Source organism: Hydractinia symbiolongicarpus, chromosome 9 (genome assembly GCF_029227915.1).
Source record: "Hydractinia symbiolongicarpus strain clone_291-10 chromosome 9, HSymV2.1, whole genome shotgun sequence".
Taxonomy (NCBI): domain Eukaryota; kingdom Metazoa; phylum Cnidaria; class Hydrozoa; order Anthoathecata; family Hydractiniidae; genus Hydractinia; species Hydractinia symbiolongicarpus.
Genome location: NC_079883.1, coordinates 26139472 through 26165287, shown reverse-complemented (window position 1 = coordinate 26165287; position 25816 = coordinate 26139472). Strand labels below are relative to the sequence as shown.

The 25816-nt window shown below is 33.7% G+C and overlaps 1 protein-coding gene and 1 long non-coding RNA gene across 3 annotated transcripts; one reads left to right on the top strand and one right to left on the bottom strand.

Moving 5' to 3' along the window:
* Window positions 1-216: 216 nt before the first annotated feature.
* On the bottom strand, window positions 217-25029 carry LOC130657972 (methionine synthase-like). 2 transcript variants are annotated; one of them, XM_057460981.1, is made up of 35 exons: window positions 24932-25029; window positions 20944-21059; window positions 13885-13976; window positions 13339-13428; window positions 13196-13265; window positions 12806-12898; window positions 12577-12683; window positions 12440-12499; window positions 12244-12338; window positions 9682-9782; window positions 9548-9609; window positions 9401-9468; window positions 9243-9322; window positions 8903-9015; window positions 8693-8833; window positions 8405-8590; window positions 7556-7735; window positions 7325-7441; window positions 6975-7115; window positions 6811-6903; window positions 6034-6132; window positions 5896-5949; window positions 5638-5730; window positions 4976-5076; window positions 4397-4585; window positions 4232-4313; window positions 4054-4152; window positions 3851-3923; window positions 3602-3757; window positions 2228-2418; window positions 1735-1868; window positions 1594-1660; window positions 1404-1505; window positions 579-782; window positions 217-353 (listed from the first exon to the last, which is right to left on the bottom strand). In XM_057460981.1, the coding sequence occupies exons 2-35, from the start codon at window positions 21053-21055 to the stop codon at window positions 261-263; spliced, it is 3738 nt and encodes a 1245-aa protein (XP_057316964.1). In that variant the 5' UTR covers window positions 21056-21059; window positions 24932-25029; the 3' UTR covers window positions 217-260. The 2 variants fall into 2 exon arrangements, with proteins under 2 accessions (XP_057316964.1, XP_057316963.1); XM_057460980.1 differs by having other exon boundaries at window positions 24820-24964.
* Window positions 14725-16731, top strand: LOC130657973 (uncharacterized). Its single transcript, XR_008985249.1, has 2 exons — window positions 14725-15246; window positions 15382-16731. It is a non-coding gene; the product is annotated as an uncharacterized LOC130657973 (long non-coding RNA).
* Window positions 25030-25816: the final 787 nt, after the last annotated feature.

Genomic DNA, 25816 nt, shown 5'->3' with positions numbered 1-25816 from the left:
TTGTATAGAAAATCTTCTAATCGCAAAAATATGTTCCGTAAAAAAACTCCATTGAGGCATTTCAATCGTGTGAAAATAAATTTCGCATAAATTTCTTTCCGCATGTAAGGAAAAGTTTCTGTGGCAGTGATAACTCGGAGTATAACGGAGTATGACTCTAAAAAAAGATTTTCGAGGAGTAATTGCGCGAAAATATGAAAAGCAAGACAATATTAATTTCTGTTTTATATTTAAATATATTTATCTAGCTAAATCTAACGTCATAAAGCATCTCGATCGTAGGCTAGAACAGGTGACAACCAGGTCTCAATTTCAGAGACTGGTTTCTTCTTTCTTCGGGCATAGTCTTCAACCTGAAAAAAGAGAGGTTATTAAGAACAGTTACATATATAAACACGCTTTTCTATATCAAAATACCAAACTTCTGGTCATTATTCTTATTTCTCTATTGCTCTAAACAATAGACCTAGGCTGATATTCTTATAAAGCATATTCTTATAAAAGAAAAAACGTGTGGTTTATCGAAACACACGTTTCTACAATCAGGACTCGGTTGTACAAGTAAAAGAAATCCAGACCTGATCTTTGCATATTTTACCAGTAGCGAAATAGAATGATTTTGGGTTTGCAAAATACAGACCAGACACGGAGGATGCAGGGTCCATTGCAAGAGATTCTGTCAACGTTACAGACGTAAGCTCCTTCGCTTCCATTATAGACCACATGGTCAGTTTTTCTAAATGATCAGGCTGACTGGGATAGCCTGGAGCTGGTCTTATGCCCTAAAAAACAAGCGAAACATCAGTGACCCTACCTGGATTTAAAATATTAGAAAGAAATAATAATCCAATGCTCAGAAAAGTTCAAAAATCCGTATTTTTGAACTTATGTACCCACGAATCCGCCATTATTAGGCCGAAAAAAATTCTCCTAACACTTTGTTCCCTATCTTTGTGGAAAAATCTGAATAAACTAATGAAATATCCAGAACCATATTTTAGAATCGTTTTTGCTCATTTGGCGCATAAATTCGCCATTTTTAAGCCGATAAGAGTTTTTTTTAAAACTTAACTTCGTCACACTCGAGGGTCTATTGTTCCCTGTCATTGTGCAAAAGCTGGTAACGAACAGGCAAGGTCATTTTAAAATAATCGTGTACTAGATGTTGGCCCGACATCAGAATATGGGTGCTATCACAGGAAAGAGCAGGGATCCCACTTAGCCTAAGCAGGATCACGCTTAGCCGAGACGAAATTGTTACGTGATTTGATAAATCGTACCGTCCCGCCTCTGATATAAACAGCCTCTTAATTGTGTACAATACGCCATAATTTAAAGGTTAAATATAAGAACATACCTAGCTTGGAAAAATTGCGTGCAAGAATATTAAGTAAATAAAAAACCTGATATTTTATTTTGTGAAGGTCGGATGACGTCATATTCTCGTCCGAACAGTAGCCCCATAATTCTGTGCGAACCATTTCATGAAGCAACTCAGCGAACGCCTAAACAAAAACAATTGAGGTAATTAAATAACTGCACGCAAGGAAAAACATCGGAATGATTACTTTAGGAACAAGTAATGGTATGTACCTCAGCTAACCTATCGGCGATTGCTTTCACCATGATGGAATTGTAATCGTCGAAAGAAGATTTGTAACTAAACCAACGTTCAAATAATGAGGTACTTTTTTAACATATAAAATAATTAAGAATAAACTTTGTTTTCTCTACCTTTCGGAAAGTTCTTCTGCGCCATGACAGGAGACCACAAACATACCAATATAATCATTTACGCCCGTTTCTAAGGGCGCTACAAAGTCTGACAAACAAACGTATGGTGTCTCTTTGTTTGAATCTTTCTCAGCCTGTATTAAAAAAAACATAACTAATGAAGGGAAATACGTTACATACAAAAGGGTCAAATTTTGAAAATAACAATAATGTGCATTGTAAAGGAGTTGTTGTTGTTTACGTAAGGTACGAGTAAAACGACCAATAAGCTGATGATAAGAGATATTTGAGATGTCAATATGCTGTTTCAGGCTAAACTAGACTCGTTTCTGTACTTATTTGACAGATGCCTAATGCAAAACAAACCCTATTTAACATCGGAAAATAAAGATTTCATTTTGATCAACTTCCTTGACAGACGATGTGATATGAAGGTTCAAAATCGATATCTTGTTTTAACAGTTAAACCAGTCACTACAAAAAAATTGCTTACCTGTTGTCTCAGTCCATACAAAGTAGCAACATGATTCTTCGTGCCATCCGTCGTTTTAAATAAATGTATATCATCTTCCACGCTATTCGCAGGATAGAAGGACACCTCACCCACCGCTTGCAAAGAGTTGTTTGTAATAATGTCATTTAGCATAGCTTGTGCGTCGTTAAACACTCGCTGCGCTTCCGCTCCTAAAAGCAATTTCCTAGAGTTACAGCTTTCTCCGGATTTCATGAAAAATAAATGGCCAGATACCGACGTGTCAAACACTCCCATAACCTAAACAAATACCCTACCTCCCCCTATGACACTTTATGAACAACTACAACAACTACTAGTGCTAGGACAAGGCCGAAACTCCGACGACAGTAGCAATCAACTGACGATCTCATCATTCAGTTAGTTTTTTGTGGAAAAATCCACGGGTTTGCTCGCACTATACTTTTACCCGTCGCAACAAAGTGGATAAAAATATATCGCATTTGATATTCGTGTTTCCGTAACATTATTCTCTAACTTAGCGGGGGGTCCGCGCAGAGACAGACAGACGACGGCTATTATTATAGAGATACGCAATTTACCAATATCAACACTTATCAGAGTGGACTATAACTATAATAACAAGTTCCCTCAAACAAGCTGAAACTAAATCTTGTAAGAACTTATTATAATAAAGCAGCAATCAATGATGGGGAGATAACGGAGGGGAGGAGGGGATAGGGGAGGGGGGGACAACATATTGATTAGTACACACTCAGTACTTTAAACTCTAGACAATTTCTAATCTTTTAAATATACCGGGGGACAAATGTTGCTAGATAGTGCATATATCATCGACGACCGCCATCCATTCATTTTTTCATGCAGTCAAATCGTCCTTACTAATTCCAAGTCAAACATGGAAAGGGTAAACAAGGTATAATAGAAAAGTCAGCCGTTTACACAAACTGATACAAAGAAAAAGTTTCGCTTTTCTAAAATAATACTCCTTACAGTATACTAAACATACCATATACATTACTCTTTTGGAATGCCTTATTTGAAATGCGTAGTTAAATGTAAGTTTTTCAAATAATTTTAATAAAACTTTTGCTATTACTTCGTATTCAAGTTAATAAATTACAGCGTAAAATCTCGTATTTAGCAAACGAACTGTTGTACATACTAGGGAGTTGGCCCATATCAGTATCACAGAATACACAAGAAAACATTCTCTGTTAAGAAAGGACACATAAATGTGTTTAACCCACCTATATAAACGGAAGATTCATCTATATAAACATATATAAAGCCTGAAAAAATTCGTTCTTATGGGTTTATTGTAAAAATATTCGAAGCGAAAAAAAAACATGAAAAATTGAACAAAGGGCTTACCCACGGTAGCATCCTTAAATATTTTTGGAAACCCACGGTTAGGATATTTACCACGCAATTGCCACACATCAAAAAACGGTTTCCAATCAATGTAGCCAGCTATCTTTTTGATATCAAAGTCTTTAAAAACTTTATTCCCAACGAAAGTAGGTTTCACTATAATAGAAAAACATTTGCCGAGGCATTTTGTAACACTTGAGCCATTTACACACTATAAGAATTAAAGTTATGTTTGAAAGTCTAGATTACCTGGCTTAAATGTTGACCAATCCAGTTTCAACTTTCTTTGACGAGCTGTTTCCAAATCAACATATTTCCGATCCTAATTAAAAAAAAACAACTTGTTTTTTTCAGCTTGAAGCTTTCAAACATAGATAGGAAAACCTTGTTCACTTCAATGTTTACCTAAAAATTATTTCATTATCGTTTTTGTGAATGCAGTTCAAACTAACCTTTAGAGAATCGAAATAATCCTCACGAATTTCTTCATATTCTTCATCGATTTCTTCGATTAACTCAGTACGAGTATCCTTCTCCAACAAAGCTTGCGCCTAAACAATGACATGAATGACCAACTAAGTAATATTAATATTTATTAACTAAAAATATTCTGCGACGTAAAAAACCCACCACTACTACACTCTTTGATGCGTCCAGCACATGAATTGTTGTGTTACTATATCTTGGAGCTATCTTCACAGCGGTATGTGTCCTACAAACAAATAAACACGTCACTTCCAATGCGAAAGACATTTTTCAATGCCGTGTATCTACACGTTTGTACGAAATTGCAACCTTGATGTTGTAGCTCCACCAATCAGGAGTGGGATTTTAAATCCTTTTCGTTCCATTTCTTTTGCAACATGAATCATTTCATCAAGTGATGGTGTGATGAGTCCTGACAATCCAATGAAGTCTGCTTTCTCCTCGATTGCTGTTTGAAGAATTCTCTCACATGGAGTCATAACACCCAAATCTATAACTCTGAACGAAGGGGGAGTTGTGAGTGGATATATTTCCAGCCTTAGAAATTATTGAATATTCTTAATAACTCAGTAATTTTAGAGATCTCCCTTTTCTTTTTAAAATTTCCAGTAATATATATGTAGTGGTTGCAACTTTAGAAAAAAGACTTACACAAAGCAAAGACTTACAAAGCATAAACCCAGATTGATTTACTAAACCCAAGCCTGACAGCAGTATTCTCACGTTAGGAGAGCCTTATATTTTTCTTAGAAGTAACCTTCTATCAGCCTATGAAGTCGATGATGGCAAAATATGTTAGTGATAAGGATTTCTGTTGAAAGAAAAAGGTAAAGAATTTTTAAAAGAGGTTTTAAAATTTCAATCCCTGATTTTTCAGTGTCAGTTTACCTGAAGTTGTTACAACCCAGTACAACACCGACTATATTTTTACCAATATCATGGACGTCACCTTTTACTGTGGCAAGAACAATCGTACCATTATAAGAACTCTATAAAAGGATGAAAGAACACTTATATCAACTCTAAAAAAGAAGCCAAACATTCTGTAAGCAACAAAACAAACCTATCTCCTTTTTTGTAGGTAAATGTATCGCAAGATTTCTAGATTATTAGGACTCTAAGTCCTAACTTTGTTGTTAACAATCACAAGTGAACAGTGACAGATGAACAATGACAAGTTGAACACTGCCAGGTGAACACTGCCAGGTGAACACTGCCAGGTGAACACTGACAGGTGAACACTGACAGGTGAACACTGACAGGTGAACAATGACAAGTGAACAATGACAGGTGAACAATGACAAGTGCACAATGACAAGTGAACAATGACAAGTGAACAATGACAGGTGAACAATGACAAGTGAACAATGACAAGTGAATTGTGCAAATATAATACATAAAAAGAAGAAATTACTGTTTGTAGTTTTCTAAATGGTTATCCTGCAAACATATTCGTTTTAAGGTGTTTAAGTTCTGTGCACAACTCTAAATGATTTGCTTTGTGCGTGCATCACTGTTGGAAAGAAAAATAATATGTAATCCAAACTTACAAAATGTTCAACCGAGGATCCTCGTTTTTCTGCTTCCATAAATGGCACCAAATAACCGACTGCCTTTTTCATAACACGAGCAGATTTGATCACCTACAAGACAAGTCTTTAATAAAATGTGAATTTTGAAGTTACAATTTTCCTGAAATCAAACAGTGGAACAAAGGTAAAAAAAACCTATGACATACACTCCCAACCAACAACCAACACCCCGACCTCACCCTCCGCCCTAAAAAAACATGCATCGTTTTTGCCTACCTGAGGTAAGAACATCTTTCCTGCTCCAAATCTATCTCCGACTACAGACATACCCTGTAACATTCAAAATTATTGCATAGAGGGTTGTATACACTGAGTAAAAATTAACATTTTTTTCACATAACACTTAGTTCTTACACTCATCAACGGACCCTCAATAATATTTAGCGGTCTTGGAAAATGGTCTGTCATTAGTCGTGCTTCTTCCACATCTTCAATCACATACTTATCAATTCCCTGAAAAAAAATAGGCAAAAAATATAAATGCAAAAGGTAATTGGTTTAAAAATAGCCGTCGTCATAGAAAATTTTAGACAATAAAATCACATTTGCATGTTACAGACAGACAGACAATGTGACAGACAATGTGACAGACAATGTGACAGACAAACGAACGGACAGTGTAAAAGACAGTTTGACAGTCAGGCAGACAGACAATGTAAGACACAAGCAGATAGTGACAGACAGACAGGCAGACAAATAGTGTGACAGACAGACAGAGAGCGTGACAGACGGACAGTGAGCCAGACGAAGAAAAAATATAAGAGGGCTTTGTTTTCAAAAGTTTTGTTTTGCTAACATCCAAAATCATTTTCAAAATCCAATTATATTTTCTTTTTTTCTCTTTTACTACCTAGTTTTTTTATTTTGCAGATTTTACATGTAAAATAGACATGTATTTATGTATAGATAACAATGTATATCGATATGCTTGTGCGTAGCACGATCAATCAGTACGAAAAAGAAACCCAGACGTGATTTTCATGACACATGCACCTCAACACTTTCAATGCACTAGGACCACTTTGTAATTCCATTAATGATTGCAATACCAACTGAAACTGAAGTTGTCATGCTGGATAAATGTTTAGAAAAATAATAAAAAATACAACAAAAACTAAGGAGCACGCAAACCTTGATCAAAGCGTATTCAAGTCTTTTTATCACATCATCTTTTCTCCATGCTTCTTCATCGATGATTTGCTTTGCAGTGGACTTGCCAACAGACTAAACAGTATGCTAATATTTCACGACGGGGTTTGAAACAATGAGTTAAGCATTCATTTAAGTTTTCCTACCTGAGCGAACACCAACATTTTTTCTGTTGCATTTGGTGACTTGTTCCAAATTAAATCTTCGCACAATTTTAAAAGATCTGAAGGAATTTCATCATATTGTGGAATGGCACCTGCATTCACTATAGCCATATCAAGACCAGCCTGAAAAATAAACCCTTATATTGTACATTTCGTTGTCCTCCAAAACATGAAGTAACTTAAGAAATGTTCATATGATTCCGGTTAGTTGTGTTGGCTCAGGTTGACAGGCTAAAATCAACTCGCAGATGAAATTTTTTCGACCCAGTCTAAAAAATAGTTACATGAAAAATGTGTAATATAGAGTAACTTAGCAAAAAAATGGACATTACTTTGATCGCATGGTACAAGAACACTGTATGAATAGCTTCTCGAACTACTTCAACACCACGAAATGAGAATGACAGATTTGATAATCCACCACTTATTCTGACATTTGGACATTTTGCCTAAAAATAAAAAAGCAAAGAATTTGACTTAGTAGCAAACAAATAGTACAGAAGACATTGCCACATAAAAGTATGCACAATTCGAGAGAAAAAAAGAAGAGCAAAAAAGATAACCTTGATTTCCGATATCGCTTTTATAAAATGGATGCCATACTCGTTGTGCTCTTCCATACCAGTCGCTATTGTCAAAATGTTTGGATCAAATATGATATCGTTAGGATTCAAGTTAACTCGATCCACAAGAATGTTATACGATCGCTCACAAATCTCAACTTTTCTTTGTAAATCGGCAGCCTAGAAAGTTTGAGCAATTATTTTTCATTCAGAGTCCTTTGTTCCCAAAAACTACGAAATACAATTCAAAATTCATATTCTCTTAAAGTGAGTGTCGCCATGAACTCAAACATAAATACAAACATATCATTTGCTGTAAAGATGCAGTTAGAAATAACTAGAGATTAACTACCACAAATAATACATTATTATTTTCAAACAAATGCAGCTTCTTTTAAATGGAAGTTTGTTTTGTACTAGTTTTTATTCATCAACAACTGTTGTAAAGGTGCTTGAAATCAAGATTACACACATTTTTTTAATAATAGTAAATTTTAAATGAGCCTATATTTAAAACACTGTTTCAAGTGGTTTATATTCCCTTACACAGGGCTGAATTTCAAATTTATAATTCGTCATAATAGTCATAATTAAAAGTTGATTGTAAAATGTGTATGTCCTAGGCGTTGCCTGAAAACATTACAGGTTAACAGGAGCAATCTCACATAGTCAATATTAGTGGAAACGTTTTCTAATTTACATAATAATAGGCTACCATACCTAATGAAACATACATAAGTGTTAGTAGCTATACCTATTTTTTGATGCAAAATGTTCTTTGTCCCAATATAAAGAGTCATTTAAGGCATAATAGGAAGCTACAAATACACAATAAGTCTTTTTTCTCACCTGTTCATCTTCATCAAACGCCATTACTACAACCGCTGCGCCATACTTTTTAATCAGTACAGCCTTTTCTATAAAGTCTTTTTCACCATTTTTTAAACTGATACTGTTAACAATGCATTTTCCCTGTGAGCATTTTAAACCAGCTTCTATGACTTCAAACTTTGATGAGTCAATACACAAAGGTACCTGAAAATAAACCAAAATGTTACACATAATCCCGTTGCAATGTGATAAACCAATAAAAAAGTGACAGTAGTAACGGTAAAAAAGACAAGTATTTATACACACCCTTGCAATGTCTGGTTCTGTTGAAATCAAATTACAAAACAATGCCATGCATTTTTCTCCATCTAACATTCCTTCATCCATGTTTATGTCTAGAATCTGTGCTCCTGATTCAACTTGAATCTTTGCAACTGCAAGTGCATCCTAAAAAGAACCTGATGGGTACAGAATATCTTATATACTACCCACGAAAAATAACAACATGTTACTAACCTCAAATTTGTTGTTCTTGATCAAGTTACAAAATTTTCTTGATCCTGCTACATTACACCTTTCTCCAATATTAACAAAAATTGAATCAGGAGTGATGTATTTTGGTTCAAGTCCTACAAATGATTGTCATTACTTGTGTCACAATCTCGCAATAATTTGACAGCTGTAATGTGCAAACAATTGCAATGTTAGTCAAAACAAATATATGTAGTGATCAACAAGAAAACCGAGGTTAAAGTTTCATAAGAATAAGCTTGTGAAAGTCACATCTTAAAAGATCCTTGAGAAAATGCTACTTTAAGATTTGTTGAAATGTTCCTTCATGTAGCAACAGACCTACCTGACAAAAGCATTGCGTTCTGATTTGTATTGCGTGGTGCTATCCTTGGTTTGCAATTCTTTACAGCTTCTGCGATGGCTCTAAATATATTCGAATTTTAAATCTTTTAAAATCAATTACTAAAGTAACGTTGGAAGTTTTGCTAATATTTTACACACCGGATATGTGAAGGCCGAGTACCACAACATCCACCAACAATATTCAATAACCCATCTTCTGCAAATACCTGTATGTGATATTGTGAAACTAAATTAGACGTAATCTTGTTGTTATGCTACCTCTCAGTTCATGATCAATACGCTTACCCTAATTTTTTCTGCCATAGATTCAGGAGACTCATCATAGTCACCAAAAGCATTTGGTAAACCTAAAAATATTGTTTTTCGTTTTAGCAACATCCAAATCAGTAATTCTGAAATCTTGCAGAGTAAAAACCAACCTGCATTTGGGTAACATAAAACATAGCCTTCATAACTTAATCCAATTCTCTCAATAAACGGTCTCATATCTTCTGCTCCTAATGCACAATTCAACCCAATACTAAAGAAATGTAATTTTTCTTTCAAAATAAAAATATAAATATAAATAGTTGGCAAAATATATAAATAGTTGGTAGTAAATATAAATAGTTGGTAGTAGAAATATTTACTTAGAAGCTAAGCGTCGGGCTCGTACAGCAGTGCATAAGGCAAAATCAGAAGCAGAGAGAAACAGATTTGCAGATGTGTTAAGAAGGGAAGACCAGCGCAATGAGGTATTCAAGATAGCAAAGCAAATGAAGAAGACTAATCAAGATATTGTAGGTGAGAAGTGTATACGTAATGATGAAGGTGTTTTGGCTAGCACAGAGGAGGAGAAAAGGGTAGCTTGGAAGAATCATTATCAGAGGTTGCTTAACACTGAGTTTGATTGGGACGAGGATAATTTGTCTAATGATGATGTCGTAGAAGGGCCAGCCATGCAGATCAAGACAGAATGGGTAGTGGAGGCTATTAGGAAAATGAAGATTGGCAAGGCTGCGGGAGTATCAGGTATTGTTGCAGAGATGGTAAAAGCATCTGGATATATTGGAGTTGAGCTTATTACAAGTCTTGCTAACCAGATTATAAAGGATGGTGCTATTCCGAGTGAGTGGCAGTCGAGTGTAATAGTGAATTGTTTCAAGGGCAAGGGTGATGCATTAGAAAGGGGTAACTATAGAGGTTTGAAGTTGGTTGATCAAGTAATGAAAGTTATTGAAAGAGTGATTGATAAGTTACTTAGAGAAAGAATTGATATAGATAAGATGCGATTTGGTTTTGTTCCAGGGCGTGGCACTACAGATGCAATATTTTTACTCAGACAGCTTCAGGAAAAGTATTTAGGAAAGAGAAAGAATCTCTATTTTGCCTTTGTAGATTTAGAGAAAGCTTTTGATAGAGTGCCACGTAAAGTTATTTGGTGGGCTATGAGCAAATTAGGTGTGGATGAGTGGCTAGTTACGATGGTTCAGTCTATGTACAGCAATGCTAGAAGTCGTGTCAGGATTAACGATTCACTTAGTGATGAATTTAGTGTAAATGTTGGTGTACATCAGGGTTCTGTACTTAGTCCTTTGTTGTTTATTTTAGTCTTAGAAGCGCTGTCGATGGAGTTCAGAACAGGTTGCCCATGGGAGTTATTGTATGCAGATGATTTGGTTCTCATAGCGAGTCGATGGAAGAATTAGTTGAAAAGTTTGAGAAGTGGAAGAAAGGACTAGAAGAGAAAGGGCTGAAGGTAAACACAGCAAAGTCTAAAGTCATGATAAGTAGCATTGCAGCCAAGTGTGACCTTGTAGTTGGAAAGTGGCCTTGTGGAGTTTGCAGGAAAGGGGTTGGTAGTAACTCAATTTTTTGTCAGACTTGCAAGCATTGGGTACATAAGAAGTGCAGTAGTATTAGTGGAAGGTTAAGAGCTGGCATACAGTTTGTATGCAAGCATTGCAAAGGTGAGATTATAGAGAATGAAGTATTTCCAGCTTTAATGATGTACAACAGTGGCTCGTTAGAGATAGTTAAGAACTTCTGTTACTTAGGTGATATGTTGGGCAGTGAAGGGGGTGTTGGAAGAAGTGTTACTTGCAGGATAGGTTCTGCTTGGAAAAAGTTTAGAGAGTTACTTCCTTTATTGACTAGCAGAGTCCTGTCAATTGAGGTAAAAGGTAGGTTGTATGAGGCCTGTGTAAGAAGTGTTATGTTGTACGGTAGTGAGACATGGGCAATGAAGCAGGAAGATCTTGACCGTTTAGAAAGGAATGATATGAGAATGGTTAGGTGGATGTGTAATGCCAGTCTGAGAGACAGAAAGAGTTCGGATGAGCTAAGAAGCAGGCTAAGTCTCTGTAGAATTAAAGATTTTATCCAGATAAGAAGATTGAATTGGCTGGGGCACTTGGAAAGAATGGAGGAGGATAATTGGGTAAGAAAGTGTAGAGACTTGATAGTTCCTGGGGCAAAGCCCAGAGGCAGACCGAGAAAGACTTGGCAGGAGGTTATAGGGACAGACTTGATAGAGAGGAAGTTGAGTTTAGATCTAACACAGTCTAGATCAGATTGGAAGAGGGTCATTAATATACCCCGTCCAACCCATGCTAGCATGGAAAACGGACGTTAAACCAAGAATGATGATGATGATGATGATGATGCAGAGGGGTCATAACCCCCTTATTTTTTAAACAACCGTCTTATTATTAGGAACCGCACCCTTCTTGAGAGTAAATTAAATTTTGTTCTTGCTAATTCTATTCGTCTACTTTTTTGCCTTTCATAGCCACCAAATGTGATAGCTATAAAAGTTCTTTCCAGATCTCTAATGCATAGAAAAGTCTAGTAGGCTTTGAAAGACAGAAACATGAATTTAGGTATATATAATGAATAAATAGGATGTAACATTTAAAAGAAAGAAATATTTAAAACAATACAAAAAATGGGCAATTGTTTTTCAAGGTTAATTTAAATGAACTGCTTCTAAAATAACTCACCACAATGGCTTTGTATGTTGCACACTTATAACAAATGCTTCGGTTGTTTGACCAGACAATGTGCGACCACTTTTATCAACAATAGTGCCTGATACCTAATTAAAAACATCACTTGTAAAAGCATCAAACGAAAAAAACGACAAACTACACACTACACTAAAGAAAATATCAACTAATCAAGAAATTTATTACTTACAAAAACTGGAACTCTTTTGTAGTGTTTTTCAAAAAGGGTTTCAATGGCAAACAATGCAGCCTAGGACAAGAAATTATTTTGGTGAATACTATTAGCTCAGAGAATTTCTTAACCATATGCCTATATCGTATACTTACTTTCGCGTTAGCAGTATCGAATATAGTTTCCACCAATAATACATCAACATTGCCATCTAAGAGTGCTGTTGCTTGTTCCGTGTATGCTTCAACTAACTCATCAAATGCTATAAACAAAATTAAAATTTTGATTCACAAAAATTTTTTGGTTTTGTTTCAAAATTAGTCACTAAACCAGTAATAACTATACTGTTAATCAAACAGAGTGTAAAACCGTTATTAAACTTACTGATATTACGGTAACCAGGATTTTCCACTGAAGGTGATATTGAAAGCGTTCGATTTGTTGGCCCCATTGCACCAGCTACAAACCTCTGTATACCTAGAACCGTTTTATTATTTTTAAATACACACATTTTAAATTTCTGCACCAAAAGTTTATTTTGCACCGAGACTATACAAACTATCTTGACGCAACTGGAGTAAAAAGAGTGTATACTTAAAATTCAACAGGCCAAGAAAGGGTGCAATGTCAAAAGCATAATTTGAGAACCCTGAAATGCCAAAACAGCGACTCTGTGGCAGATATAATTATTTGAAAAAAACATTAAAATCTCTCAGTTACCATCTACAGTGTATAAATATCTCTTACACTTTTTTCTTAATAAGAAAAAATTACCTGTGGCTTTTGTGACATCATCAGCTGCCTTACGAGCAAGTTGGGCAGAAGTTTTATTCATTTCATAAACCTAAAAAAAGTTTTGTACATACTGATTACGAAATATATATTTTCACATTAAAAAATAACCTAGCCAGACTTACAAGATGTTGCGTGCCATAATCAGCCTGAGCAACAGACGTCCCACTAAATGTGTTTGTCTCAATGAAATCTGCACCCGCTTCCAAGTAATCCTATGAATAAAAAAATAAATGTCTGGGTTATTGAGAGTGAGCAGTGTGTATAATAAAAAAAAAATTATTTCAACATATCGATGTAGTTAGCTTTTGCCAACAGCCAGGATCGCATGATCACACCAAAATTTTTAGTTACACTAATTGTTTTTTTATAGACAAATTAAATTAAATTATGTAACAATAGATTTAACCATAACCCAAGACTTAACCATATTATGGAGAACATACTCTAATTAGTAAACTTTCCTAGTAAATTAGTGTAAGTTTTAAAGTCATTTTGCTCTGCCACAATTATAGAAAAAAAATTTGAATGAGAAAAGAGAGTGATTATAAAAACATGATCAAAATCTATGGTGGCCTAGGGGATTTCCACCATCTTAAATGTATATAAACTAAAACTAACAATAAAAGCCTGATTAAATTTTATCAAGATTGTTTTATGTGCATTCAAACCTTGTGTATTTGATAGATAGCATCAGGTTGAGTAAAGCTCAAGAAGTCATTATTTCCTTTTAAATTCTTTGGGTGATTTATGTATTCTTCACCTAAAAAATAATGGTTCAAGAACTTGTAAAAATAAAAACCATTTTGCCCACCAATCCGCCATTATTTGGCCGGAAAAAAATTCTCACAAACTGCTTTGTTACATTCTCTATCTTTGTGCACATAACCAGAATAAACAAATGATCCAATCCTGAGAAATGCTATAAAAACCATATTTCAAGACCACTTTTGCTCATTTTGAACATAAATCCGGCAATTATGCACTGATTAAATTTTTTCTCAGAAAAATGACTTTATCTAATTTGAGGATCTATTGTTACTTGTCATCAAGCAGAACATCAGATAAAAATAAAGATCAAATCCTGAGAAATGTAGTAAGAACCACATTTTTTGCTCATTTTGCACACAAATCTGCCATATTTGGGCAGATCAGATTTTTTCAAAAATAACTGACATTCGAGTGTCTATTGTCTTCCATTTTGTAAAAAAAATAGAAAAAAACTAATAAACAAAATCTAAGAAAAGCTGGTAACGAACGAACACAAGTAATTTTATGTAATACTTCCTTCATGTTTTATCTTTCGTTTAGCTCTCAAAATGGAACCTTTCTTTCCGATGGTATATACATACAATGAGCAAAATTTCAAACCATTATAAAAGCTTTTAATAGAAATCTTCATGTCTCCCTCCCTCTTATTTGTTAATTTTCTCTCCCCCTGTTTATTCCAGATCCCATATGATATTCCACACAATTTTTTTTAAATGTTCAACTCCTTCTATTGTGTAGAGCATCCTGATCTAGAATAATGTATAGAATTGTGTATTATTTACAGTGGTCAAGAAGATATTGAGGTGTAAGTTTTCCAATGACGTAATCATCTATATATTAATACGCCTTGTGTGTGTGTGCGCACGGTGAGGCCACGTCACACAAATCACAGGTCATTTTCTTACGACGTGGCGTTACGCTAAAATTTACCAAGTTAAAGAAAACGCAAATCAGGGGGTTACTATATAAATATTTAATTCTCTTTTCTTATTTTTTTTTTTAAATAAAACTCTTTTTCCTTACTCATTAAAACTAATTTTTATTTTAATTTCAAATGGTTTATTTGTTATTTTGTTGTAAAAGCCCCGCTGGTCGTTTAAGATAGAATAATTAAATTTTACCCCCGGTTTACCATGTGCGCGCCGTATCTCACGGAAACAAAGTTTATTAACTGAAAAATGAAAACCGAAGCGAAGAAAGTTGTCTCTTTTTCAAAGTAATCCTGAAAAAAGTTATTTCAAACAAGGTTTACTCATCACGAGGTTAGATTAAAGCTTATTTGTTTCTTCTATCTTTTTTGTGTTCTGGGACCGAAGTTGCTTTCTTTTAAAAAAACTATCGAATTCGAATGATAATTCGAATCTAAGAAGTAAATAACAAAACTGTTGTCATTGTAGAGCGACTGTTGATGTCGAGCGAGAATAAAAAAGTTTATGTTGTTGCCAGAAATATTTGTTATAAAGAAGAAAAACGTACGATAATATAACGTCGAAAAGAGAACTGATTAGAAATGTATCAGACAATTGTAGCTAGCTATACATTTTAATTTGTTTTCTTTGGGATGAAGCGAAGTTTAATAATTGAAGTAAAAAACTGATTGGTCTTTTATCCAGAGACGCTAGCTAACTGAGAAAGCCAAAAAAAGGCAGGTGTGTTGTTTAGTTTATCTGGTAAAGAGATAAGTTTAGGTGTGTAACGTTTTTTTTTAACCGTTTTAACTTTCAGAGCTCAGCTTTTCCTTTAAATTTTTAGTTCCTTGTTGAGTCTTAAATGCGTTTTCTTTTGACACAATTTTTATAAGAATCTAAAATGTAAAGCGACGTTTTTAAGCCGTTTACACGCTTCCAGCTAAACTTTCCCTTTAATATAAAGTTAAATATGTTTTGTCTTTAGCCTGAACATATTTAACATTTTTTGTAAGAATATACTCTAAACAATGGGTCAGAATATCCTAAGAATGTCTAAGCTTGGTTGTTTCTTTTGATATAAAAATTTGTATGACTGAACTTTTTTCTCTCCAAAACAATGGGCAAGTACACCAGGGAAAGCTAAGAACATGAAGGCCGAAACGAAAAAAACAAACACTATTCTTATAAAATACAGCGTGTATATAATAGAGAAGAGTTTATATAAAATGTAGAAAGTATTTTTTCGTTGTTACTGTTTTTAACGCTACGAAGTGGTTGATGTCGTTATAATAAACCTTAATGTAAACAAAGTTAAATCAATGTTTACATTTGTTACGTTACCGTTTAAAATAATATTCGATTCTTCAATTCGAAAACACTGCATTGTTATCATGCACTGCACGTTTGCGCATTGGGAAGGTTGCTATATGCAATAGACTTAATAGCTAATTTGGTATGATGCATTAGAATCTGTACGTTGTGGAAACTTTGCAATAACCTTATTTGTGTGACTTATCGATTTTTTCTAATGTCTGGTATACCATTTTCCCTTTTATATTTCGGGTATGACAAAGCAAGTATATAGTTTTAACAGATTTGTTAGCCACCTTCGATTTTGTTAAACTTTTTGCATTTTTATTTGTTGCTGGACATGCTTATATTTTTAAGCGTTCTGCTTCAGCGGGTACAAATATAACGCAGATTGTGAGCAACTTCAATCCCAGGGTTTTTTTCTCTTTTATTGTTATTTTTTTATTGCTGCACATATTTATATTTTTGGACGTTTTGTTCTAGTGGTTATAAACTAGAATAATACAAATTGTGACTTTTAAAGATTCATATTACTGTGTTGTATGTTTTTGTTTGGTATCCCTTACATCGGTTTAATGAGAGATTCAGTGGATTCCCCCACGGGTATTCAGCTAGTTATTAATTAGTTCTGAAACAGATGAGTTTATGAGAAAGATCAACGCAGGCCGTAGTTACTTAGATGAAAGATAATATCAATTTTTCTACCAGTTTTCATGTTATTTGGCTTATGGCTTTCAACCCTATTTTGGGCAAATTGTCTTAGACGCGAGTTAATTACGCTAAACAATTTTCCTTAAGAGTAACATTTTACTGGATGTGACAAGATGCAAACTTAAATTGCGCAAAGCTTGTACACATTCTTCGCATTCTGTACGTATTATGTGTGAGTGTAATCGTTGCTTTCAGTATAGTTATATTTGCTGCAGTGAAAACAACAAAGTTCTCAATAATTTGCTAATAAATTTTGGTAACCTTGTATAGACCCTATATGTTTACTCACAAAAATTGATTGAAACCAACATTCAGATCCTAAGTTATGGGGTCATAAGTAAAAAATTAGGAGGCCTGGGACGAGCAAACAAGTGTCATTTTGGCAAAAGTTAATTGTCATAATAATCTAGATGTCTTAGCAGCAAAGAGAAAGGAACTAGAACTGTGGAAAGAATTTGATTATATTCAGAAATACCCATAGAAGGACAAAGAACGATATCAATAACTTTGGCCATCACTGAGAAACATATAGGCGGAAATTACCAAGTTAAACCAAGATTGGTGACAAGGGATTTGAAGAAGAAAGGATAAGTCAAGTGAAGTCACCAACAGCTGATTGAAGTACCGTAAAAATGCTACTGGCACTAGCATCAATGTTTTTACGGCTGTGCAAAACCTTAAATATAAAATCTGCATTTCTGCAAGGAAAGCAAATAGAACAAGAAGTTTTCCTCCTCCTTCTCAAGAACATGGTAATCGAAAATGTTTTCTGGAAGCTTAATAAAGTGGTTTAATAGACTTAATAATGCAACTCGAAATTGGTATCAAAATGTTGTTAAAGAGTTTCCGAATAAAAGACAATCTTGCTCTATTCTACAAAAAAGAAATAAAAGGTTAACAAGGATTGTTACTGATTTATGTGGATGATTTTTATATACGCAGGCTCAGTTTTTAAATTTAGTAAGGAGGACGCAGGTTGCTTCAAATATATTGGACTTAATGTTCAACAAAAACACTAGATCGCAAATTTTTACAAATCAATAACTGAAATCCCAATTGATAGTAAAAGACCTTCAAAAAAAAAATTAAATGAAAATGAACATCAATTGTTCAAAGCTGCTGTTTGACAAATCAACTTGGTGGCAAATCAATCACAACCTGATATTGCCTTTGATGTTCTTGAAATTAGTATACAAGCAAACAAACCAAAAGTTATGCACTTATTTAATACATACAGATTAATGAAGCATCTGAAACATCAGCAACAAATACTAGTGTTTTTTTTCATTAAGTCTATAGACTGGTTAAGACGCAAATGAAAACACAAGAAAAATGCAGTGTATACACCTTCAATAAAAAAAAAAAACTGGCTGGGGCGAATGTCACAAAAATGTTGCACAGGAAGATGGTAGTGAAAGTTATTTGATTTGATTCTTACAATTAATGATGACTATTTTATCATTTGTTTAAACTTTCAGGTGATACAGCTGAAGCAGCCTTCAGTAACTTTACAGAATAAATACGAAAGGGAGAAAGAGAAACTTCAAAAAAGCAAAGTTCTGGGACAAAAGACATTCACCAATTTCGGAACTCCTTCTTTTTATTTAATGGGCAATGGTTGGTTCCGTAGGTTCAGCCAAGGCAAACCATTTTAAATTTTCTAAGAAATTCAGATGAACATGTTGTGATGCCACAGAGTGAAGGTAATATGAGTTGACACAAGAATAACAATACCGTTGCATCATCATGATCATTGTCATCATGATGATTAGTGAGAACGCTCTAATATTAATTTGGGAACTGACAATATCCGCTACACTAAGAAAAGGTAAGTAAGAACATGAGTATAAAAAAGTACCCACGTTATTCTAAATAATTTTGGTGTCTTTGTTGCTTAGAAAGGTAGGAGAACGACAAAGTTCCAAAGACCCAATTGCTAAGGTATTGAACTCTGTAACGAGTTAACATAACGTAGTTAGATTACTCTGATGCCAGTAGGTATTTTTTGCCTCTTAAAAAAGTGCTAGGGCATTTTTGGCAGAGGGGTAAGATGCCCCCTATTTTTAAAGCAACTCCCCTATTATTGGGAACACCGCTCTTCTTATTTTAACAGTATAACTCCCAGATTATTTCGAAGTCAAGCTATTATCTTCATCCAGTAATGAATATGTAATGCAAACACCCTATTAATTTGAACTCATATCCAAGATATCAAAGAGCACTTTTGTTGTTGTTAAAAAATCTATTGGACCTATACCAAAAAGGATGGGGTTAAACAGTTACAACATATTAATAGTGAAAAAAAGTTCTAGCAGATTAAATTGTGCTCTTGCTAATACCATTTTTTCTATACTTTGTTTGTCTTTCATAGCCACTACATTTGACAAAATACCTGGATTTATTAGAACTTTCAGTAAGATCTCTAATGCATATATAAGTCTCTGTAATTTTCTAACATGGCCAATTTTAAAAATTCTTACAAGATTGGTTTACTGGGTTTATTAAATATTTTAACAATTATCAACTTCAAATGATTTTTTCTAAGGCGACTCCAATTTAACTAGTTGTTCTACGGGCAAAAGTCGATAGTAGCATACGGCCGGTTGGTCAGCGAAACAAAAATAATTTTATCGAGAATGTATGGTTGGAACAACACTAAATATAATAAAATTAACAACGGAGGAGGGTGCTACGACAACGGTTTTTTTCTATGTATTTTTGCATAACGCATGCAGTTTATATTTTTTAGTTGCGAAGAAAAATAATAATAATTTGTCTCACTAAAAATATGTAACTAAAGGTGAAAAGATAAAAATACTTAAAAGTTATGCAGCAAGAATTTTTCTTGTGTTGTTTTAAAAGTTATACAGCAAGAATTATTCTTGTGCTGTTTTGAAATATATAGAGCAAGTTATACTTGCCTGTTTCAAAACTTATACAGCAAGTTATTCTTCTCCTACTTAAAATAATAAAACAAACAATTTTAGTTTTCTTTTAATGTTTTTTGCGCAGTCTTTTGCGCAGGAAAATCTAAATTTAAGTGCGAATTCTTTTTCGGACTATGGTTGTTCAGTTGAGAATATTTAAATTCTTTCGCAGCAGTAAAATCATTTTTTTTTAAAATTCATAATGGATGAGGGTGTAATGGACAAGCGTATTCTATCTTGTTTTAATTACTTTTCCTAAATGGTATCAACTGTATTACAGTTTAGCTAGCGTAATTTTAAACATATATTAATCATAACGAAGGAGGGTGTTACGACAATAATCTGTCTTGTTTTTCGCTTGTATTATAACTATTTTATCGAAAGCTAATTTTTGTTATAAATCACAAAAAAATTTAAAAACTTCTGTTTAACCACGTATAACTATTTTTGTGATTACAAAATTAGCGCATTGCACATTTTAGTTTTATCGCAACAAAATATCATGAACAAAGAATCAACTTCCAGTGGCCTTAACAACAGTGGTCCTAAGTAAAGTAACGTTATTGATTCACTTTGTTGACATTCAACCAACAAAAAATAACATCATTGATTATCTTCTATGCTCATTATACTTTTACGAGATGGGATGAGAACTTTTTTCCCCCTTTTTTTCTTCTTTAAAACTTTTTTACTTGATATTATTATTTTTCTGTTTTCATGAAAATTAGGGTCAGTCGGGCCCGTAGAACAATACGTTTTGACAGGCAGAAACGTTAATATTAATGAATAAATAGGATGTAACTTTTAAAAGAAAAAAATAGAAACTGGCTGCAAACTAAAACAATACAAAAAATGGGAAATTGCTGTTTCAAGGCTAAATTAAATGATCTGTCTTTGTTGAAGTATGTAATCTAAAAAGTAATAATTTGCTGTGGAATACAGAGCAACTCCATTCTTTTTACAACCTTTCATTTTGCTTTGGGAATACCCCTCCTATTTTTGTAAAATTTCAGAAAGACAACCCCCCCCCCCCCTTTATAAAAGGGAGGGGGGTTTAACTATGTAGGGATAGTGAATAGCTTAACAAGTAGTACTATAGTACCTCTAAAATCTTCTTCTTCAAACTTGTAACCTTGTATCATTGTTCCCATGCCACCATCAAATATCATAATTCTCTCTTCAAGATTTTGTGTTAATTGGGTAAAGCTTTCCATTTTCCTAAAAATTATAAGCATTGTACAATTTTTCAAAATATAAGAACTACAGAAGTTTTACACTTTCAGCAATCATTAAATTTGTGTATAACATTATGTATAAAGATTCAGGCATTAATTTGAAGCAAATGAGTAGTTGTATCGCTATGGATATTTCCTCTTTATCTATACAAGTCATTATCAATTGACTTTCTCTAATTTTTGAACTTTTTTTAACAGAACTATTAGTTCTTGAAAAAAGTCTATCAGATAAAAGGTGGGTAAGAATATGTGCACTTTGCATTTATGGCTATTTATATAAAATTATTTGCTTCTGAGTCTGTTTTTGACAAATATTGTATAATAACACATGTTTAGCAACAAAATATTTCTTTGTTAGTTGTTAATAATTTCTTATATTTACTTTTCATATATAATTCCAACAATTTGCAGTAATACAGTCACTATTACACATTACAAAATACTACAATACATTGCATAAAACACAAAATACATTAGCAAATTTAAATGAATATAAATCTAACAGCCTATAATAATGATTAGGGGTCGTCTCCATGATCGTTTTAAAAATAATTGTTTCAATTTATATAATATTTAATTTGATATATGATTTCTCCGTATGATTTTAAAACAATTTTTAAAAAACAATTTCTAAAAAATCATTTCAAATTTCTTTTACCTTAGGGTAACGAATTTTGGCAGGAAGAAATTTTTGAGGGAACAAAATTTGGCAGGAATTTTATTTGGCGGAAGGCAAAAAAATTTAAATTTGGTGGGAATTTAATTTGGCAGATTACAAAAAAAAAATTTAATTTTGGTGAGAATTTAATTTGCCGGGCCTCAAAGATAAGTGCGTACTTTTTAGTCGCATTTTCAGTTTTCATTACAAAATATTATACATTATTACAAACTAGTATATAATACAAAGTCTATACCAAATTTTAGTTGTTGCCATCATCAAATATAAAATCAAAGGTGTTTCGATCCAAATCGTCCTCATCAAATCCCCACTCAGAATTATAACTGTTACCTTCATGGGGGGTGCTTATAAAATCTTGGTTTGCCTTTAATGGTAAAATTGAGCCATTATTTTTTGATTCGGCTTCTGGAAGTGGGGCAATTTCCTGGAATGGATTGGTTGATGGGAGAGATGCTGAACCATTACTGACAGAGTCAAGAATTTCCAGATCGTTTGCAACCATTGACAACAACAGCAATCCCTTTTGCGGTTGACATGTGGTTGTAAAATTCAGTGGTCCATTTTGCTTGTATTGGTTTCATCTCTGTCAGTCGAAATTGGAGCTCTATATCCTTGACTGTCTTTTCAAGGTTAGTTGTTTGTCAAACTGCTACACAAACCATTCAGCGAATTCAGTGGCCATTTACAGTGAGGTCCAGAGGGTGAAAGATCTGGGTTATGTTGTTAGGAACATTAACAAAAAAGATTTTGTTTGCTTGAAGTAGATCTGCAACTTCCTCCGTAAGTTGACCCCTAAACACGTCCAAGATCAGAAGGGTTGATTGGCTTGCGTTGTCCAACTTCTTTTTTTCTCTCTCCACGTAAGGTATGATAACTTCATTGGTGATTTAACTGATTCTTCAGTGTTGCAGAAGTGCCTTGGATTGAAACTTAATGAGAATAATTCAGGGAATTTGAAACGCGGAAAACTTTGTTTGGTTTTACAAATGTATATCAATTGTATTGGAAGAAATTTTCAATTCAGCGTGATTACAAATGTTTCTGTTATGCAATGCAATGTCTGAACTACCGGCAATTAATACGGATTTTGGTTCTTTCTTGGCCATGATATGATGCAACACAGGAACATACTTAAGCAGTGTCTGATCCAAATTCATAATAAGGCTTGTGGGAATGTTGTGTTCTTCTACAATCGATGTGATTTTGTGTAAAAACAATAGCTTGGCTTCTTTTTCTGGGCCATCTGGTATTTCCACTTTTCCTGTTGTTTTCATTCTCCTTGAAAGTCCCATTCAGCGAAAAAGGCTTTTTGTCCAAGAAGACGAGTCAATATCAATATGATTGAGGTTCAATTGTGGGTTCCTTGCAAACAGCACCTTTGCAACTAATAATACAATTACCAAATTAATTGGAGCACTGCAACTTCTATAGGCACACAAATACTTTTGTACCATAGCATCAAATGAACCTAACAGTAATGGTCTTCCTTTAAGCATTAGTGACAGTTCCTGTTTAAGTTCAAGTTTCTCTTTTTCACACTCCTGTAACTCCTCTTTGTATGCTTTGCAAAGCCTTGGGACGGTACTTTCATGCAACCTTTTTCTTGCACTGTTATACTTTCGCACTGTCAGCATGGCCATTTTTCGCGGCATATTTACTGATATTAAACCTTTCTTTTGCTGACCAGTTTGAATATGTCTCTTTTCAATTACATTTTTTTGCTTGTTGCGGTGGTTGCTTCAGTTACAGCAACAAAGTCCAGCATCCTTTTAAGAATCATCTGAGATAAAAAAAAAAGATAAAAAATTTGTTACATTGTTTTTTTATTATTCCAAAAAAGATTATTTTTGCACTCAATTCTACTCCATTTGAGAATTTAAATACTTAAAAAATATTATAATAGCAAAGCAAACACTTTATATTAACCATGGACCAGCCCAGCCTAAAAACTTTATTTTAAGATAGAGGCATCTTTTAATCTTGAAATTAGAATATAGCTGGCATGTAGTTTAGATTTAGATCATTCACCAGTCAAAAGATTCTAGTAACCACAAGTTTTTAATCATAATTTGACTTTCTTCACCTAAGGTCTTCATTTTTTTGCCTGTCGATTTTTCTGATTTTTCTGCACATGCGCAAGAATCCTGTAAAAACGTAACCATTGAAACTCATCTATTAAGTTTACAACATAGAATTATTACCGTCATTAAAAAAATAAATAAATTATTTCCCTAGGCTTAATAAATTTCAAGGTCTTGAAAGGAAATTAGTGATAAACTGGACACACCATCAAATTCTCTATTGAATGATGGGGATGGTTTATATTACAAAAACCCACAAAGTAAAGGAATCGGGAAATTCTGTACACTATTTTAACTATACTAGTCGTTAGCCCGTGGAAAATCCAATGAATTGCGTGCTTCTCGCTATTGCGCAGCTAAGCTACCATTTTGCGTGACAGACAGACAGACGTACATTATTCTATTTGATGCTATTTTATCAGCCTCTTTCAGCATCATCAAACAAAAATATTTTTAAGTTTAACATCAATAATTGAGTTTTTCATGTTTACTTATATATATTTAATTTTAAAGTTTTCAAACTTTTTTAAACTTTTTTTCGACTGTTCATTATAGCTACAGTAAAACATCAGAATTCTATAATTCTTCACTAGTATGGTCAATAGGTATATAACCTTTTATGTATTTTTTAAGGGAATGGTTGCACTGCCTATTGATCACCAAAAACCAACCATGGATTAACTAAAAATTACTTATGTCACAGTTTGTGGTGGGAGTTTCTCAATTCCATCATCATAATAGAGGTAATGGTTTCCATTGAACTATGAGATGACAGCATTTTTTATAATTAAAAAGGCTGTAATATAAAGTTGGCTCAGAACTTATGTAAATTTTGCTGTTCCGTAGCTATACTGCAGTATAAACTGCCGCTTACGGTTGATTCAAAAACCTTCCAGGCTACTTCTTTGAATTTGATTCTCCACCACAGGAAAGTGGGAGGGACAGTAACAAAGAAGCAATATATTTAAATATCTCTTACTAACTTTGGGAATAAGGGATTGTTGGAGTCGGAGCTGGTGAATTTTCTAGAAGCCTAGAGCATTCATAAAAGGGCAAGTTGTTGCAGTGACCATTACACGGACCTTCCCTCCTGACCTTTGTTAGATGCAGCATGTGCTTGTTGTGTGGATTTTGCTTTGAAATTTGTCTTGCTGTCCCAGTTTAGTGTTGAGAACAAGTTTCCAGCGTTGTGCTTAAATTTATATAGTCATTTTTTAATTTTATCTCAATTGAAACCTTGTGGTGGAGATCACCCAAAACTGCATGACGTCATATACACTTTGTTACGAAAAAAACACAAGACAGGAAGACCAGCGAAAACCACAGAAAGGTTTGCTTTAGGACGTTTAACTTTATATTTGTTACAAACTTTGCTGTTTTTAGTCCAGTATATACATACTTAAAGACAAAAGCGGCTAGAAGGATTAAGATATATTTTGGGTTAGGTACTCTAAGTTAAAACATTTGAAGGAAACTTAAATCTTGTTGTCTAATTTTTCCTTTCATTTGCCTTATATATGTTTGTTAAAGCTATCTAACTAGCTATCTGGCTTTTTAAAGTTCTTTCTCTTTGTACCAAGGATTGAGACAACATCAATTAACTAGCTAAAACAGTGATTAACTTTAAATAACTTGTGAAAATTTTTACTTTCAATTTGAAAATCATAAAATATTGACCTAGCCTCAAAAGGTTAACATCCTTTAGCAGTTGTTGCAGATAAGTATGCTGACCAAATCTGATAATGTTGCACTTCCTGTAAGCCTATACTTTGTCCTAATCAATGACCTAAATATACTATTCTCAATTTTAGATACTTTTTCTACTTTTGTGTGAAGTAACGACAAATTTATTGGCACATTTTTTTATTAAAACTATTGCCGCAACTTCTGTTATTTTCAATATAACAGTCGTACAGTGTAGTTATGAATTTATAGAAAAAATGTTACAAGAAAATAAAATAAAAATCTAAATTTTATACA